Genomic DNA, 19,556 nt, shown 5'->3' with positions numbered 1-19,556 from the left:
CGAATTATTGAGCTTTTATGATAGCAGCAAGCCGACAGCATAGTAACACGGTGCAATGTTTGTTAACATACGGTACATACAAAAATATTATCCAACCATATCTAAAATGCGAGGAAAGAGAGTTCCGTTTACTTCTTTTCCCTTTTCTGCTCCAAAAAGCTCTTTCACTGCCTTCCTTCTCCTTTATCCTTGTCGGCTCCACAATGCTCTTTCACTGTCTTCCTTCCTCAAAATTCAAATGCCATCCTCGCACACTCCTAGCTGCTCTATTGCCTGTGCATGATGCACACTTTGCCTTAATGCTCACAGGTAAAAAATGTGGCTTCACACAGCTCGCGAATGTATGTTCCAGTCAATGCAGCTATCCAAAAGAGCAGCAAAACGATCTTGGTTACATGAATAATGCAAAGTGCAGGCTGAAGCACATGATGCAAGGTAAAATGCGTGCATTATATAGTAAATGGAAATTGTGGGAAAGTTAGAATGAACCGGAATTAACCATGTTTCACTGTATTCATGCACACATAGCACGCCAAGTGCACTGCGGGCCAATTTGTTTCTTCTTTCCTCAAGTTGTACTGAAGGCTATTTAAAAAAAAATAGGGGCTCGAGGAGAACCACACAGGATTGATTTTGACCAGCTATGCGCCGACAACCAAATCTGCCCGCAGGTTGCTGCAAACTTTACCGCCTGTACAATGCAGCTACTGCACCCATGGTTACATAGCTGTGGCAGCTGTGACAGGTCTGTGGACCAAAGTTTACCGCAACAGGCACTGTCTCATGACTACTGGTGATATTGGAGGGAACAGGTAAACACATGTTCAGCTCTAGAAGAACGTACCTGATCATGGAGAGGAGCTCCCAGTTGGGGTTGCCCGGGTCCGCATTCATACGCTCGCGTTTCTCCTCTATCTGGGCCAACTGCCAGGCACGCCGCTCCTCCCGCTGCTTCTTGATGCGTTCCACCTCCTTGACAACGTTGGTGCGCCGCAGACTGGCGTTCAATTCCGATGCTCTGATGCTGGGAGCCACAAGGCTGCACTGTGGCTGCTGCCGTGGCACGACTGGGCCGAGGGCAGAGTCTTTGTCAGCCACTGCGAGAAGTGCACAAACCGCACAGCCGTCTGACCGCTTCAACCAATATGATCATAATGCTGCATTTGCACCGATGATGCTGCTTGAAACAACTAAAAGAGAAGTAAAAATGCCTGGACATTTTTAAACATGCCAGATATGCTCTCACCCCGGAACACTCTACAGCCTGCACTGCAACCCTAGGGCACACAGCCAGTGACTCCTTTGCTGCTAACCTTGTGAAAAACCCATTTATCCTTCCATTTCAACGTGAGTGACCATCATCATCATCAGACGCCAGGGCTGAGACAGTTGGGAGAGGGGTAAGCTCCCTCACTGGGGAAGCAGAAGCAGCGACGGAGCGCCACCGCGACAGGCACGCAGAATTCCGCGGAGCAAGGGAAAGTCTATTCGGAATCCGGCGACCTTGCCCCTGGACGTCTGGTTCCAAGGAGAGAAAGCTAGTGAAGCCAACACATGCTCTCTTCACCTCCCCCGCCAATTTCTCAGAGATGGCTTTGCCCCAAGGATGCAGCCTGCCCGGGAAAGCCCGGCTGCCATTCTCGGCACGTGCAAGCGCTCGTCACCGATGCCACCGAAGTCGCGCCCCTGTCCCAGCCAGTAATTTGGAAGCCCTTCTTGCATTGCCTTCTACTTCCGAGGAATGCCTCGTTTATGTTTAGGTAGCTAGCTGGCTCATGATGAGTATTTGAGAGTGCAACAAATAGAATCCGAGTGTAGTACACTTTGTTGTCCCTCCCTCTATTCCCGATGGAGCATGAACCGCTCTGCGGTTAGCGAATGAACACGCTGCAGTCGCAGAGTGGTAGCGCGGGGCGGACGGCTACCCCCATAAGCCACAACCTGGGAGCACATTCAAGATCTGCCAGGAAAATAGGAGGTCATGAGGGCGCTGGCATAATCTCTTAAAAAGAACTTTCAACTGACTGTTTCTCTCTACAGAGATAGTACTATGCAAATAGCACTGGGATATTAGTGGCCATAAACAATATGTGCAAGCTTAGGGATATTGCATCCACACACATCCAAGGTGTATTCAAGTTGTCCCCCATAACAAAACCCTGGTTCCTTGGATATCAAAGGGGGGGGGGGCACCAAAAAACTTTGCCCCCTCTGGGCCGTGCCCAGGGGCATGGGTCATATCCAATTATGCAGACAACCGGATTACCCCATTGATGAGCCATGGCACCATGCGACCACCGCCATGGCTGCCTACATAGGTGCACTGTAATTGATGTCATATAGATAGGGTTCATACGAGTTTCTATTGCGAGCACCTGGTGCACCCAAGGTGCGTGTCCAAGGGGAGGCGATCCCTCTGGACAAAAGGCCGCTTGAAGTTGTGTCCTATGTGCACAAGATGGCCCATAACCTCAAGAGGGTGGCAGGTAGGCAAGGCATTCAAATTGTTTTTTCAGCTCCTTGCAAGCTACCTCAGCTCTCCAAGCGCGTGGCGGAAGGTAGGCGCAGGGTCGCGTGCACGACGAAGCATGAACACCGATAAGTCAACTGTGACACTGATGTGGTATACCAGTTCCCGCTGCGAGGCGGCAGAGTATACGTTGGCCAGACGGGTCAATGTCTAAACGATAGGCTGCGACAGCCCTTCCGGTTCATGAAACCCGATAATGGCGCTAATCTGCCGAGACACTGCAGGGAATGCGATGGCTGCTACCCACAGTTGAACAAAGCCACCATAATCGGAAGGGGCAGGTCGAGGCTTGAAAGGGATATTTTAGAAGCGGCACACATGCGCAAATTTGGGCTTGATTGATATGTGTGTGAGTGAGCCTTCCGTGGCGCTTTTAGATAGAGACCCGCTTTCTGTTAAACCTGTTACGGGCATTTCACTGCTATTTTTTGTTCGTTTCGATATATTTCATTAACTATCTCGTGTGTTACACGTGTCACTATCTCAGTTGTCGTACTCTGTGCGCAGATGCAACCTTTGCTGCAACATGTCTTTTTTCCAATAAACTTCAGTTGCTCGTTACCGCTCGTCCTGTTCTCTTCTCGTTCTTCACCCCTATTGCAAAAGTAAGTACACTGCCAATTTTCACCCAAATGCGTGCGAACACACAACGGCAACTCTTGGAGACACTTACGAGAGGAAAGTATGTTGCTGGAGTTGGTGGTGGAGAGTGGTGCGGGCGGGGGACCCATGGCGCGGTCATGACCGTTCGGCTGGTGGAGCGCTGGTCGGGCGAGACTCCTCCGGTCCTGGATGCTACCCGACTTGGCCGATGTCAGAGGCACCCGAGTGGGCCTTGGAAGCTGCGCAGAGGAGGCATCGCAGTGAGGCAGAGGAGCAAAGGGCTTGGGGTGCGTGCGAATCAAACTCAACAGCTTCGAGGTCTTGGCTCAGGCTATGAGGGACGCCGTAGTGGAGGGCTCCAGATAATTTCGACCACCTGTGCTTCTTTAACGTGCACAGACATCGCAGAATACACTGGTCTGCAGCATTTTGCCGCCATCGAAATGCGACCGCCGTGGCCGGAATCAAACCTTTATCTTTCAGGACAGCAGCCGAGCACCAAAACACCTGAGCCACCACAGCGGCTCATGTATGCATAAATGGTCGCTAATTACTGATAAAGCACTCATAGCTGTGCCTACAGAAGGAAATGCTATTACCAATAAAATAAAATTAACAGAAGTTAAATTAAGAAACCAGTGAACAATAACACAACTGGATATTAATTTGGGTTGCCGCGTTATGTGGGTTGCTGCACTACCATGAGCGAGAGCGTCGGGCACCATGTGATGTATGTGTTGAAAGCGATGGAACCGCCAAGGTAGCCATATGATTACAGTTGCTCACGAAATTTATGCTTTTTGGTTTCGAGCGTGCTCGCATGCATTGCAGACATCGGCTTAACCAAATAACCAAAGCATGTACCACAGTGGAGTGAAACCTCAAAATGCACGACTGCTTGCTACTTAGTCCAACGGCACATCAACTCATCATGGCCCTAGCTGCACATGCATGTCAAGGACACTGGTGTTTTTCGGTTAGAACCGAATTTAGGAAATTTGTTTCGACGAAAAAGTACAACCCACAAACATGAGTAATCCCCAAATGAAACTTTATTATGGCTCCACACTTTGCAGCTTCAGAGACTGCAAGTTTAGTGCGCAGATAAAACAATGAAGCACACTCGAGATTGGGAGGCTCAAGAACATTTAAGCACCCTAAATTTAGATCGTTTAATATTAAGGCAGGCGTGCCTCCCGTGACCATATTCTTACTCCTCTCCTAGCAAAGAAAGATCCTTGCTGGGAGAATAGTGACTGGCCGAGAGAAGCAAGTGCAGCAATCTGCTGTAACGGAAAGCTTTCGTGGACTAGCTGTCAAGAGCGGCAATCGAAGAGTCACTAACAGGCAAAGTAATAGGAACACATCACACTCAACCACACCAAAGAGGCGGTTAAGGCACCATGAAACTGTCAAAGCTTCACTGAATATACAGCTAGTGCAGCGGACACATAATTGTTTACCAATGGATGACAAAATACAACCAACCATTTAATCGGAACATGCAACTTAGTTTGCAGGGTGCTGCTGGCTTTGTATAGCAAGGGCTAACCAACAGCATGGGCAGTTTTTATCACTAACAAATGAACCAACTCAAAAACGTCTGCTTCAACCAACCATTGCGAACTGCCGCCCATCATTGCTGGCACTGAACTAGAGTGAGCACCACCTTTGGATGGGATAATTGAACAACTCATGTTTCTATGTCCTACTGCCCAGTAAGCACGTTCCTTTGCAAATGTAGTGTTATGAAGACTTATACCCACATGCAACACAGAATGCATCCTGAATGAACACTCACCTTCTTCCCAGAATTCCGGTTGACATCTTGGAGGCCTGGGTTTAGCGCAGAAACTGTGCTGAACTCAAGCTGCAAGGAAGGAAGGAACAAGTAAATCAGTGGCAATTCAGGTTTTAAAGAGAAGTATCTATTATGCCACAATATGAAGGCACAAGCACGAGCTGCACTAAGCTTAACTCGGTTATAATTCAGCCTTTTTAGGACAAATAAAAGTAGGTTCAGGATCACTACAGTACACATACACCATCCCAGTAGTTCCTTGCAGCGCTGCCAAAGTTGCGATGAGTGCACCCGAAACTTTCCGATGCTGCGGAATGCAGCACCAGTATAAAATAGGCATAAGGGCATATGATGTAGCATGCTTTAAAGTGCACAAAACACTTATTTCATATCAAGCCTTAATGTACACTCGCATGACGTACGCCATTTCCCGAGCTTAGCGTGCGCGCCTCTTGTGTGCTCAAAGAAATCTCTTCCGAAATGGCAGCTGGCGCATGATAGCCTTAGTCGCTTATGCGCCATTAAACCCAACACAACACACAAATGGCAGCACTCTTGCAAGCTGGACCACTGGCTTCAGACGTTTTAAAATTTTCTTTTATTTAGAGTGACGATTCTGCCAATTCTAGTCTTTAAGAGGACCGTTTGTTGATAAAAATGCTTTCCGTAACAACCAGATGACGCTACTAGGCTGAGCTTATCAACTCCGAATGCGTGCGCTGAACTTAAAAGTGTGAATTTGACAAATAGGGTACAGTACTGCAAAATGCTTGTGTTAAGCGTACATGTGTGTATCCTTATTGTACGTAGACAGCATCGATTTATACTCTCTTCTAACCAACTTTGTACGCCGCAAGCCAACGCGCTGCGCAAGCCAACACGCAATGATAAGGAGCGGTGGAACACATTGCAAGGGACAAAACACTGAATTTTAACAACCCAATTTTTTTCGGCACAATGCTGTATTCGTGATTTGTGCTGTACTCCACAACGGTACGCGCCTCTTTTTATGCATCCCGATGCTGCAAACCATGATCAGCGAGCGTGATGGCTGGCGTGAGTGCAGTAAAACCAGCAGTCACCAGACAGATTTCCATAACCAAAGCTGCTACGGCAGCGATTTACGTCTCTTCACCGAAAATGCTGTATACCGTGGTTGCTGCTCCAGCCAAGAAATTCAAAACACTGTGGCGCCATCTAGTTGCAAAAGCTAAAAGTACATGGTCGACAACGCACTTAAAATTCATAGGCGATATTTTACCAAGACGTGGTCATGTGGTGGACTACAGTGGTAATGACGGGCTTCGCCGCAAGATGTCTCTTTATGAAATTTTCAATGCCAAACTAAAATTACAAATCATCATGTCCTTGATATCGCAGAGCTCAATTCTCTCAGTTTGAGGCACAATCTTCGCATTTCCACCATAATCTCAAGAGATGTTTTGGTCAGTGTTCGCTCCACTTAATGTGCTCTCCCAATTGGCTGAAGTTGTTTCTGTCTGTGGTAGCGCTGGAAGGTAGTTATGGGATGGAGCATAGTGGCGGTATTCGACATGCTCCTACTAAAAACGAAAAGGTCACCAAGGCATGCCAAGGTTTCCCCCATGTCTGGGTTGTAAAAAATGGACTTCGGGGCAGCACGCTGCCCCAACAGAAACGGGAGGCCAAAAGCAGTTGGGCAGAGTGCACTTCTAGAGCTTGGCGAGAAATGGCAACTCACCTTTTTGCCCTTGGTCTCCCCCACCTGTTTGTCCGAGTCCATGCTCACCCCTGTGGCAGAGTGTGTGCGCCCTGCAAGCAAAGATGGCAGATTTTAATTTCCTCTAAAAGCTTATTATAGGAATTTAATACTATGTAGTGTGTGTCCTTCCATAAAAAGAAAATCACTGGCAGTTTAGCATCGCTAAGCACGAGATGTGCGAAAGCATGATCGAGCAGTCCACTGACCCAAGGAGCTAGTTATGCGCCTTTTCTTTCCTAAACATCCTGAACTTTACCCTGGTTTTGAGAAAAGGGAGGCGCATAACTGCCTGAATTTGTAGGTCGACACCAACGCCAACTTACAGCGCGACTGAGGTGTCCATTGACCCAGTGAGCCAGCTAAAGCCCTAAAAATGCTTTGCACATGCAGTGAAAGTCACCTCAGCAATGTCATCCCTTGTGCACTCAAAGGCTGCAACATAGGAATTGAGTCAGTGTCTCAGCCAGATACAGGGCTGAAGCATTGCAGTAGATGTGAAGCTGGAATAGTTACACTGCATGTCCATGATCAGTTTGCCCGACCACGCATTTAGAATGCACAGAAATAGCCGACTGCTCCAGGCAACACATTCGAGAAAACCGAGAAGAAAAAGGCGCCACCAAAACGAGCTAGCAGCGAGTGCTTTAAAGGAACACTGCGGCTACCTATACGAGAGACTTGACAAGGGGAGTGGCTTCAACAGTCTGCCCGGCACATGAGTGCACACTTTCTCCCAACTACCATGGCTGTTGGCTTCAGATCTCGCCAGATCAGCATTCCTTTGCATGCCGTGCACTGGGCCCACGAAGGCCAACTTCCTTCTCCATTTTCTAGAACAGGGCTTCGAAACCGTTGTGCAGCACTTCCTCAGAGTTTGTCCTTTTTGTAGTGCAACCGCTGTAAAATAAAGACTCAAACTGACAATGACAGTTTGGTGCACACAAATGCGGTGCTTCGTGAGCAACAGGCGGCAAAGGTACAGGTAAAGTCATTCCACTAGAAGGCACAAAAGATGAATTGAAATGAGCCAGACTAGACCTCAAAGAGCCCTTTATATTTTCTCTCAAACTATAAATAAAAATCGCAGCTACTTCCCATTTCACTATTCAAAGCAGTAACTTATGGCAATGGTCGTGCCCTTCAAAAGAGGGAGTACTTTAACCAAGTGCTATTATGCTTCCAATCCATTCAGCAAAATGCGCGATGCGCGGCACGTGACGCAAAGGCGATAGTGCACGTTGCAACGAGAAAAAGCAAAGTCGCCCAGCAAAGAGGAACAAAAGAAATCCCGTTCCTTGCGCAACGCCGTCTCGGGGTCCTTCAGACGTGAAGGAGTGGGCAACCACTCCTTCTGTGACAGAGAAGCGACGCGAAAGGACAGCGAAAATTCGCAAAAGGGGCATTTTGAGCCCGGCGAGCTAAATTTATACGCTTTACCGGGCGCACCTTTGCAGACAGATGGAGATAACAAACCGCTTCGTAAGCTCCCGCGCCCACTGTGGCCGGGTACCGAAATAAGGCCTGCAAAGTCGCGCTGCAAATGCACCGCACACTCACAAAAAGGGGGCGCAACAAGGGCGTTGTAAAAAATTTAAAAAATCGGCGTAATATCTTGCTGAAATAATTTCCTACTTTACAAAACGTGGCATTAAAATATTCGTTTATTTTTCTTGTTTTACAGCATTTTTATCTGTACTTTTGCATTTCTTTAAGTAAGTGTTTTGGCCCCGAAACTGGCTGTGCTGCAGTCGCGCTAAACCGTTTTTGGGCCCAGCCTTCCTAACCATTCTACATCCGCCTTGCGCCGGGCGCGTCGAAGGCGCGAACCCTGAATGTAACGCGCGCGTCGACTACGGTACTCAGAGCGCGCAGCCGCTACTCGAAGGCAGCAGGCCGAACGAATGGATTTCAGCGCACTTTTCGCTCAGCGCTGTCTCGCGTCCATGCGGCTTGAGTATAGGAGGGCGGGGGGGGGGGGATGGATTTCAGCCGGGTGCCGCATCGCCAACGTGACGTGCCCGACCACTACCGGCGCGCCTGCGCGCGCCGAGAACTTTGCAGTATAACTGAGCCATATGGCGGTGAATTTCGTGGCCATCCCGCTGAGCGCAAGGGGAGTTCGCGCGCTGTGGGGGCCATCCAACTGCCAAGCCGCCGCAACTCCTTCGCTCACAGAAGCTGCATGAGACAGTGGTCTGCCTTGTCCGACTGTGACATATCATCGTCGGCTGCCAAGGCTGGTGTTCCCTGCTACTTGTGGACGGTCGAATTGTAGTGTCAGTGATGCGCAAAGATGTTCGAGCAAAGGAATAGCGAAGTAACAAAGCTAAGCAAGATAGCTGCGTCTCGCACGCCTCGTTGACAGTACCGCGTGCGCGGTTCCTTTTAGAAGCTCAGTGTTCTTTTCAGTTGGTCAGGTTGAAAGACGGAGGCAGAATTCTTGACATTATGGCTGTCCTCGTATTGGCTCAAAGAACGGGCAAACATTCCACTTAACGGTTGCTCACTTACGTGAATCGGACGGCGGCGGCAGTGGTATTCCTGCGCTGCTGGCACCGGTCCACGGACAGCCGCCACGGCTCGCCCAGCAAGGTGCTCGCCAACCGCTCTAGGTTCCCAAGAAATCCTCCGCTTTGAGTAGCTGGTTGTGAAGAGCGGCCGCGGTCAGGAACTCTGGAGATCGGGCTCAGGGAACTTAGCAGGAACAGGTCGATGGAACGTTCGAGACGAGCTTCAGGCAACCGATCGAGCCTCTGCACGCGCCTCGAGCCTTGCACGAGAATTCGATCTTGTTCTTCTTCATACGACTTCTAGAGCACAAGGTACTCTTTTTGCCGAGAGCGCTTGGCTAAATGCAAGAAGAAAATATATATATTTGATTCAAGCCGGCTAAACCTTAAAAGACGAGCGAAAGCTCTAGTAAACATGGTTATCCAATCTTACGACTTTACAAGTCGTAATGATCATCAGCTTCGTGACAATCATTCGTGACAACCATTTACCCCATCCATTATGCCCATCCTTTTCGCTACTTTCCAAGGGGGACCAGGGGAGTCTCCCCGGGCCCGCTACCCTGGCTGTGGGTAGTTAGAGTAGCTCTCCCCCTCCCCCATTTTCTTTCCTTTTCTCCACCGAAAGGTGGTAAAATTATCATTGCCCACGGGCCTATCCTTTTATCTTCAATTTGTTTAAGCCCATTATACGTATGTGGTGCAGGCAGGGGCTTAATATTTTTATTTCTTTTTAGGTTGCCCTAACCTAATGTATGTCGCCGGCATCTCTTCTTTTTTCGTTGTACTCTTTCTGTAGTGAATCGACAAGTGGTTGGCGAAGAAGAAGGAACGAGCTTTATTAGCGGTTAGTAGTTTTATAGCCTCTTGGCTAGTGACGTCACCGGGACCACTGCCGATAACAGATGGCTTGGTCGGTGGGCCTCATAAGATAAGCACGACACGTGTCAGTAGCGCATTCGGTTCACAACAATTCTTCCCCCTTAAGGAGCGAAGCGGTCCGGGGGCCGACGCTGCCGTTTTGACCTACGAGGTGCGTCAGCGCCGTCTGTTCCCTGTGCTTCGTTTGTACAGTCTTCGGCTTGCGCATCTGGCGTCGTTTGACTGTCCGGTCCTGGTTGGGACCCACTCTCCCCCCTGCCGTGACCTTGAGGCTGCGAGTCCACCGATGCTCTTGCGCTGTCCTCAGCCATTGATGCTTCCGTGGGTGCCTGGGGCTTAACCTCAGCCCCTTCCACACTGGTCCTCCTGGTCTTTAGTTGGTCGAGGTGGCGGCGATGTTGCTCCCCATCTGCTGTCCTTACGGTTGTCATGCGTGAGCCCTCGGTGGACTCTACCACGCCTGGTTTCCATTTGTCGCCCACTCCGTAGTTCTTGAACCAGATTTCCTTGTGCAGCGGTTTTCCGGTGTAGTATTCATCTGCAGAAGGAAAGGGTCGTGATACCACATTGTGGAATAAACAGCGTGGCTGATATCCGAGAAGCATGGAAGTCGGAGTCTTCCCGTTGGGAAGGGGAGTGCGCCGATAATGAGAAAGAATGTGGTCCAGGCGAGATTGCAAACTACCTCGCGTGTTTTTGTTTAACCCGTGCTTCACAGTCCGTACTGCCCTTTCCGCCAGACCGTTAGACTGTGGTTTGTAGGGAGCGTTCCGCATATGACTGATGCCATTGCGCTTCATATATGCCCTGAACTCCTCGCTAGTAAACTGCGGCCCGTTGTCCGTCACAAGGGTCCTCGGCAAGCCGAATCGGCTGAACATAGTCTGCAGTGCTTCAATTGTTTTTCCCGAGCTGGCTGTCTTCATTAGAGTGACCTCGATCCATTTGGTATGAGAATCTACCACAATCATCAGCATGTGGCCTTCCACAGGACCTGCAAAATCAACATGAATTCTAGACCACGGCTCCGCTGTTTCTGGCCAAGGCACGGGTTGTCGTGCAGGGGGCATGCTGCCCCATTCTATGCACGTTGGACATGCGCTAGCCAGCTTCTCAATGTCTTGATCGAGTCCTGGGTACCAGAATACAGAACGGGCCAATCTCTTCATAGCCGCTACTCCTTGATGAGCATCGTGCAACATACGCAGCATTGGTAGCCGCGCACTCCTCGGAATTACCGCAAGATGGCCCCAGTACACAATTCCATGGCTGGACGTCAGTTCGTCCTTCCTGTGCATGTAGGCGCGTAAAGGCTCCTGAGCAGGTTGCAAGTATCGTGGCCAGCCGTTCTGAATGTAATCGCGGACTTGTGCGAGTTGGCTATCGTCCGCAGTCATCGTAGCCAGATCGCTCGCCGACAGCGGACCGGAGTCTAAGTGATCGGTTAGCAGGACGTACTCACTGGCGTCCTCTTCTGCAGCCTTAGCGTCATGCGCCTGCCGTACAGGCAAACGGCTGAGGGTGTCCGCCGGAATTAACGCCTTCCCTGGTTTAAACTCTATCTTGTAGTTGTAGGCGCTTAGTAGGAGTGACCAACGCTGAATCCGTGCAGCGGCCATGGCTGGAACGGGCTTAACAGGGCTGAAGAGTCCGAGGAGGGGCCTGTGATCTGTGACGAGCGTGAACTGATTCCCGAGTAGATATTCCCGGAAATTTGTAACACCGAAGACCACAGCCAATGCCTCTCTTTCGATTTGCGCGTAATTCCGCTCAGCCGGTGACAGAGTTCGTGATCGGAACCCGATTGGTAGATCTTGCCCATTTACTCTGTGATATAGCACTGCGCCAACGCCACACGAGGATGCATCGGTTTCCAAGATACGGGGCTTATTTGGATCGTAATGCACCAAAAAATTTGCCTCTTGTAGCAGCCGCTGGGTTAATCGGAAAGCGTTATCTTGTCTCACTCCCCACTGCCAGCGTGCGTTCTTTCTTAGCAGTTCATACAGCGGCTCCAAAGCAGTAGCCAAATTTCCCAGAAATGCGTGGTAATAGGTTACGAAGCCCAAGAATGCTCGCAGTTCCGCAACACAGTTTGGCTTCGGCATCTTTGCTAGATGCCCTTTTCGTCGGCAGCGAAAACACTCCGCCCGGCGAAACTTGCATTTCGCTGCTCTGTGCCCAGTGCTACCGCAGCACGCACAAACAACACCATCGCTCGGTCTAGGTGAAGTATGCAGGCGAGTCTTCTGGTAATGCGATGGACCCTGCAGCTTGCTCTTCACAGCGTGAACCTTGCCTTGACCCTTTGTCTTATCCATGTGATCCACGCTGAGGGCTGCCATCTCTGCCGCTAAAGCTGCCTCCTCTGCTTCTTTGAATGTCAGCGACGATTTTGACAACAGTGCTCGCTGAACTCCAGCGTCACGCAGGCCGCAAACTAGTCTGTCTCGTAGCATCCTGTCCCTTGACTCACCGAAGTTGCAACCGCAGGCCATCTTCCGAATTGCGACAATGAAGTCCTTCGTTGTTTCGTCAGGACGCTGATACCTGGTGAAGAACTTGTAAGACTCCGCTATTTCATTGCCCTGCGGCGCAAACTGCTCAGTCAGTAGCTCGACCAGCTTCTCGTAGGTAAGCTCTTGAATCTTGGCCGGCGCGCAACGCCCCGTTATTCTGCCGACTGTGGCTGTACTTAAAGCTGCCGTTAGAAGCGCCCGTCGCTTCTTCGAATCATCGATTCCGTAGGCTTCAAAATAGGACTCCAGACGTACTTGGTATGCTTCCCAACTGTCGTCCACTTCGTCGAAACCCGGCGGTCCAAAGTGAGCTGCCATGGAGCAGCCAGTGCCCGGCGGTGGGCCGCTAGTCGCCACTGTAGTGAATCGACAAGTGGTTGGCGAAGAAGAAGGAACGAGCTTTATTAGCGGTTAGTAGTTTTATAGCCTCTTGGCTAGTGACGTCACCGGGACCACTGCCGATAACAGATGGCTTGGTCGGTGGGCCTCATAAGATAAGCACGGCACGTGTCAGTAACGCATTCGGTTCACAACACTTTCGATATATTCACTTCATATGACGCGATAGGACCTGGTAGATCGCACCAGCCGCACAAGAGAAAAAAAGGAAAAACAAAAAAAAAATTATGTAAATACTTCATTCGGCCAGTAAAGTTTCAGTCGCGAGTCTAACGTGAGTCCTATTCACTTTATCTCTCCTGTGTCAGTGCATATGGGCTATAGTAAACACTTGTGGGGAGGATTATGGTTTGGTTTGGTTTTGGTTTATGGGGTTTAACGTCCCAAAGCGACTAACGCTATGAGAGACGCCGTAGTGGAGGGCTCCGGAAATTTCGACCACCTGGGGTTCTCTAACGTGCACTGACATCGCACAGTACACGGGCCTCTAGAATTTCACCTCCAAAGAAATTCAACCGCCGCGGCCGGGATCGAACCCGCGTCTTTCGGGTCAGCAGCCGAGCACCATAACCACTGAGCCACCGCGGCGGCCGAAGGATTATGATCAAGCACGAAAGCTTCGTCGGTGTTATAGAGATTGTTCTTGGTATTTAGGCGCTTTATTTTCCCAGTAATGGTTACATATACAATGACCACCGCGTTCAGCCGCGATAGTGTTTGTGAACCCCGCGGCAGTGAATGCTCTGTTTTCTATTGCCGCCGCCGAGTTGCCAAATCCTTTCCCGGCACAAGCTCGCTGTAAATCCCGTCTGGAGCACCGTCTCTGCCTATCGTGACCAGCACGTAACACGATATATATATATCAGGTAAAGTTGACCCTTGCCCTCACCTTCCGGGACTTTTTGGTCCGCAGGAGTGTCTATGCAGTCCAAAACGTTGCTGGGAAGCTAAGCCTGTTGCTCGGTAAATTTTTGCAAACACATGCGGTCGCGCACACGCGGATGCGCAGGCGCGCCCACACACAGACTCGGACGCGCGCACACGCACTCCCCCACACACGCACACACAGAGACACGCACACACACAGACGTACAGGCATACACACACATGGAGAAGCACACACGCGTGCACACGCACATACACACGTACGCAAGTACACAGATGCAGACGTACGCACACACGCACAAACAAAAACACGCACACACACAGCACGCACGTACTCAAGCGAACTCACACACACCAGCCCGAATGCAAACACACACAGGCACACCAAGCACACACACACACGCACTTACACACACAGACGTACAGTCTTTGTCAAAAGTAACCAGGCTCCATGTTGACAGTGAAAGCGCTCAAAAGGACAAGGACGACATAAAAGGAAAGAAAAGGAAAGGTTTCTGTCGTTCCTGTCCTTTTGAGGTCTTTCACTGTCAAGATGGAAAACCAACTCGCCCACTCAATTCCATTATTCACGCTCCATGGTTTGCTTCTCATTCGTATTACAGAGCCCGCACGGCTTCCCTAAAGATCTAAAAGTTCTTTGAAGGTGAGAACAGGGGTTCTTACCGTACAGAGATTTAGAGCTTGAGGGATTGCATAATAGCTTTAATATACGACTGAGAAGGAAAACGTGCTGCCTGCTTACTTTTGACAAAGACTGTACATGCACGCAACCACACTCAGGCCCATAGACACATACATACATGCACGCACACGCACGCAGACGTACACGCGCACGCACACGAACATACACGCATAAACACGCATACAGAAAACACACGCGCACATATATGCATACGCACGCGCGCACACACAAAAATACACCCACACGCAGATGCACACGCACGCAAGCACTCACGCACAGACTCAAACACACATGCACTCACACACGCACACAAACCGACACACGCATCCTCGTGCGCACGCGCACATAATACGCACAGACATACGCACGCAAGCACACTCACGTGCTCATTCACGCACACGCATTATCATGCATTCACACACACGCACGTAAACATAAACACACACACACGCACACAACATACACAGATGCAGGTACGCAGGAACCCATCCAAATTTCATCGAATCGGAAAGCCGCTTCAAACCTCAGTTTCATAACATGGAAGGGTATGCAGCGACAAAAGTTTGTCTCCCCTGCGCGCTCTGGACACTGCACCCATCACTGTTAGCCGTGCTTTCAAAACATACGAAATTTAGCTCTCTCGTAGCTCGCGCGTTAGGCGAGTGGTAGGGTCGGTCTTCCCAGGTCCAGGATCCCGTCGACGAAGGCCGCTTGCAAGGCTTGGTTAATGAGTTGGCGCAGCAAAGGCAGCTCCGAGTGAGCCAAGTTCATCTCCCACTGCGTTGCGATATATTCTGTGTTGCCGTATATTAATGCTTAAGCACTGTATGGCTACTTAGGCGGTTTCGGCGTGGACTAGATAATCTCGTTTGTATAACGGAGGGATTAGTTCGTATATCGGGAAAAGAATGGTATCGTCGGATATAGCATAGAAAGACATAGAAGAAAGACATAGCATAGAAAGTGACAAAATGGTTAAGGTGGGTGAATTAGCTAATTCATTAGAGCCAAAAAGGTCGTGAGCCGGGCCGAAGCAAAACTGGCGGCAAATTTGAAAATGCTCGAAGTGTGGCATACGTGACCGGAAGTGTGGGCGGAGCAAGGCGTCGCGCCCAATTTAAAAAGAAATCGTGGCGCGAAGTTTGAAAACTGCGATGGGCAATTGATGGAACTTGATTAAGTAAGACAATTGTTGTATTGATAAGGTATCTATAGGGTATCAATATATGATCGATAACCGATCGATAAGTGATCGACTTCAGGTTTGAGAGTCTAGACATCCGGTCCCGACTCTCAGTTGACGTGAAAAGCACTGTATGGCTATCGTTACGTCGACGTGATACGGCGGGGCGTCATAAAGTGTGACGTCATGCTTACGCATTACTCCAATGCGGGTGCCGCAGTGATCTCTAACGTTTTATAGAGTTCGAGTTGTGCTGGACAGTTCGGGGCCATATGGAGGACATTCGATGTCTCTGCACAGGCCTGGCACTCGTCTGTAAGATATTTGTCGGGCCAAATCATTGTTTATCGCGCGAAGCTGCGGAACGTCCACGCCTGCAAATTTCTCCGAATGATAGCTTCTGTTGCGTGAGGGCTTTGTGGGGACGGGAAAATTTCTAGCGGTTGAGTTTATGAAGCTCGATAATTTTTCGTATGTGTGGGGGATGGAGGGTCCGGGGTCGGGCGCCGACGGCGCTCGGAAAGTGCCACGTGCCCGGTTGGTCGCCTCATAGAATACCTCATAGGATGCTACGGCTGGAGTACGTATTAGAGGTTGGGGTGGAGGGGGGGGGGAGGGGTTTTTCACATGATTTGATATGAGGCACTGCAAAGACTCCCGTCAAGGTATACGCTATGTTTGGATTCGCTCATGATCGTAAGGAGATCTCCAGTGAGGTTTGCATATTTATTACGAGGGCTATCGCGAATTCTTTAGCCTCGACCAAGCTGGTGTGGCTTAGAACAGCGCTGGCAACCTGTTCTCCGCAGCCGGTGGTGACCAAGGATACGGCCGCCATTCGGTTCGGCTAGGCGCTGGCGCGTGACCAGCGCGTTAAAGAAGTACCGACAAAAAGCTTCTGGATATCTTTGTTTTTTTCCCTTGAAAGACATAGAATGCATAAACAGTTCATATTAAATAAAACAACTATAAAGTACCTGATGCACTGCGAAACGGCTCTGCCAGAATATGGCGAAATATGGCAAACTCAGATTTTTTCTGCTGCAAATGGCAAAAAAATTGCGCCAAACCATGGAAACCACAAGAAAGAAGACGAGACACAGGCGATTCAAGTATACACATGCTAGCCCAAAAGGACGTGTTAATGCACTATATACCGCTGCGCTGAAAGCTGTCAGTGCAGTAAAGACTATCGCTTACCGGTATTATTTGCGCTTATCCACTCGCCTCCGCTCTTTGACCGTTCGCATTTCAAAGTACGGCCCTGAGAACATTTTTTATGACAAGCTGCAAATTGCAACGCATGTGCCCTTATCACCAGTCTCTTTTTACCGATGCCGAAAGGGGTTTTGGAACTTCAGGTGGTGTTCGTTAGGCTTTAAGCTTCGTCCATGATTCAATATCCTTATATGCAAACAATAATGATGTACAGAATTAGTTTTAGATATAAAGGCAATCAGTCTCATTATGCGGTGTCCAGACTTACCAGGTTCCAGTCGATATGGGCTTTAAATCTCTGGAGAGCAAGAGAAATTACTCACACTCCCACACTTTACAGCATTCGTAGGGCAACAACAGAAGCCTCGCTGCGGGGCCATGGAGGTTACACGACAATTGTGGTGACCATAATATCGACAAGAATAAAACAAAAATTCTAAAGGAATAATTTAAGATGCTTTCCTGGTCGCCGCCCCCTGTGTACCATCCTTCCCGACGTTATAAGTATGAACGACCGCGGTGGTGATCAATTTCTGACGGTGTGATGGGTACGGTACTGTCGGAAGTGTTTGATGCCACCTCTTAGACTCCTCTGATACAGGTTTATTAGTTCGAGTTCAGAAATTTATCACAGCTCTTTACGCTTCTGTAACTTTTGTTGTCCTTCACCGCCATGTGGTTGCCATCTAGATATTCCGAGCTCTTCTCTCTTCTGAGTTTTCTTTCGTTCTACGTAGCCAGGTGTCATCGGAAACTTCATGCCTCTAACCACTACGGGCTGAAGCAGAAACCGAGCAGCCCTTGGAGGCGCGCGCCCCTCCGGCGAATCCTTCGCAGTTACAGGAGAACGTCCGGTCGAACTGTAGTATCTAGGAGGTTAGTTGAACATTGTCTTGAGGCCCATTCTAGCTGTTATCCAGCACACATCCAGGGACTCGGAAATGGATAAAGAATTGGGCTTGGGTTTCACACACCGTTGACCACGAGCCGTCTTTCGTGACAGATGGTACCTCTGAGCATGCTATGCAAAGAGTTCATGCCCGTCTGCGCCTTCATCTCGCAGTTCAGGGACAGTTATAATAATCACGCGTACAGAGCTTCTTTCTGATGGCTGCCTGGTAGGCTACACTTAAGTTGTTATGCCTCAAGTTGTCTACTTACGGGGCCCTACAACGATATGAGGCACACGAAAAAGAGTAAGTAGGGACGGTCAGTAAAATTTGGAGACAGCACTTAATGTTTTGACTCAGCAGGAGGTCGGTATTGAGAAATAATTTAAAAGGGCAATCATACAGAGCCTTCCAACTAATTTTGGCTATAGCATGAAAGAGGACAACTTACTACACGAAGAATTGAGTAGCGCAGGATGGGGGAAAAGATATTTACCAAGTACACATATATTTTAAAAGGACCTAATTTGGGAATTGCTCCACAAAGATAAATTGCCTAACTTTTCAATCGATAAATTTATAGAAAAATTATCTGTGCAAAATTTGTCGAGGATGTTGAGAAATGCCCTTAAGGCTTTTTTGTTTATTGTAACTTTAATGCGGTTCCTTTTATTTAAGCTCTAAATAATGCCTGCAATGTTTAGAAACTGTCACGTGACTGGCAGTTTTCGCATCGCGATGTTAAGACGGTTAGCTCCCTCATAGATTTAAGAACTTAGTTGCGATAGTTGCAATGATTTAACTGGCCATCAGTCACCGCGACTCCTCAAGGTTGAGCGCGGACACTGCACTTCGTTAGAATTATGATTCTGCAGCAGAAGCACGATCCAGTCTGTGCAGTTTAAAGGCATAGCGCGGAAAATTTCTTTGGAGCGAAAAATGGCTGCGCACCTCGCGACGAAGCCTCCTGCAGCGCATGTGCGGTCCTCTCAGGGAGAGCCGCTATTATTGTCCGGTCATGGTCCCGGCATGGCCATGTGCAACCCACGCTCTGCGCTCCTTCCTATTCAAGTGATTGCGACGTAGGCACTCGACTCAGTTGTTTCAGAGGTGAGGGTTGGGCGAAGAAAGTAACGACTTGAGAATTAGGGTAGGGAGGGCCGGCAATTATTAACTGAATGAGTCAACAGTTCTCTGATTCCACAAAGAATCATAATTACAAGTCGGTGTATGAAGAAGAGGAAAGTGTACAGTGGTGTCCATTGGCACCAACTCGACCACTAAACTTTGCCCGTGGACACACCAGAGGGAGTGCAGTCCCAGCAGTTGTGTGTGCGTGCGTGTAAGCGCGTATATCTAAAAACAAGGAATGTGCAGGGGCCTGTATACTTGCAACAAATTGGCCACGCCCACTGCTGCGTGCAGAGACCAGGGAGGTGAAATATAGGAGAGAGGAGAAGCGGAAAGAACAGACGCACGTTGCAACCACGGCGTGGGCCGCTGAGCATTCAATTGCTGTGTGAAACTCAGATACGCCTGCATGTATACGTGTGTAGCTGTAGTTAGGGCACTTGGCTATCGAGTTCTGAGGACGCCGGTTCAACATTGGCGGGAGCGATTTGATGAAGACGAGACGCAAAATTGATAGGGGTTGAACGTACTTAAACCGAGTAAACGTCCGATATCAGGTGT

At 49.3% G+C, this 19,556-nt stretch overlaps 1 protein-coding gene across 1 annotated transcript in view; it reads right to left on the bottom strand.

The window, feature by feature from the left end:
- Window positions 1-19,556, bottom strand: part of LOC149355009 (kinesin-like protein KIF2A) — a 53,810-nt gene that overhangs the window by 13,150 nt on the left and 21,104 nt on the right. The window contains exons 3-9 of the mRNA XM_089576051.1: window positions 12,544-12,942; window positions 11,530-11,907; window positions 10,315-10,605; window positions 6,655-6,725; window positions 4,935-5,003; window positions 3,204-3,372; window positions 845-1,097 (exon numbers count right to left, since the gene is read on the bottom strand). Of these exons, the coding sequence (XP_089432177.1) occupies window positions 845-1,097; window positions 3,204-3,372; window positions 4,935-5,003; window positions 6,655-6,725; window positions 10,315-10,605; window positions 11,530-11,907; window positions 12,544-12,942 (1,630 nt within the window). The remainder of the gene's footprint in view (window positions 1-844; window positions 1,098-3,203; window positions 3,373-4,934; window positions 5,004-6,654; window positions 6,726-10,314; window positions 10,606-11,529; window positions 11,908-12,543; window positions 12,943-19,556) is intronic.

This window comes from Amblyomma mixtum, chromosome 3, assembly GCF_055824585.1.
Source record: "Amblyomma mixtum isolate Tamu chromosome 3, ASM5582458v1, whole genome shotgun sequence".
NCBI classification, from domain to species: Eukaryota; Metazoa; Arthropoda; class Arachnida; order Ixodida; family Ixodidae; genus Amblyomma; species Amblyomma mixtum.
Note: the sequence above shows the minus strand (reverse complement) of the source record. Positions and strands in the feature narration are given on the sequence as shown.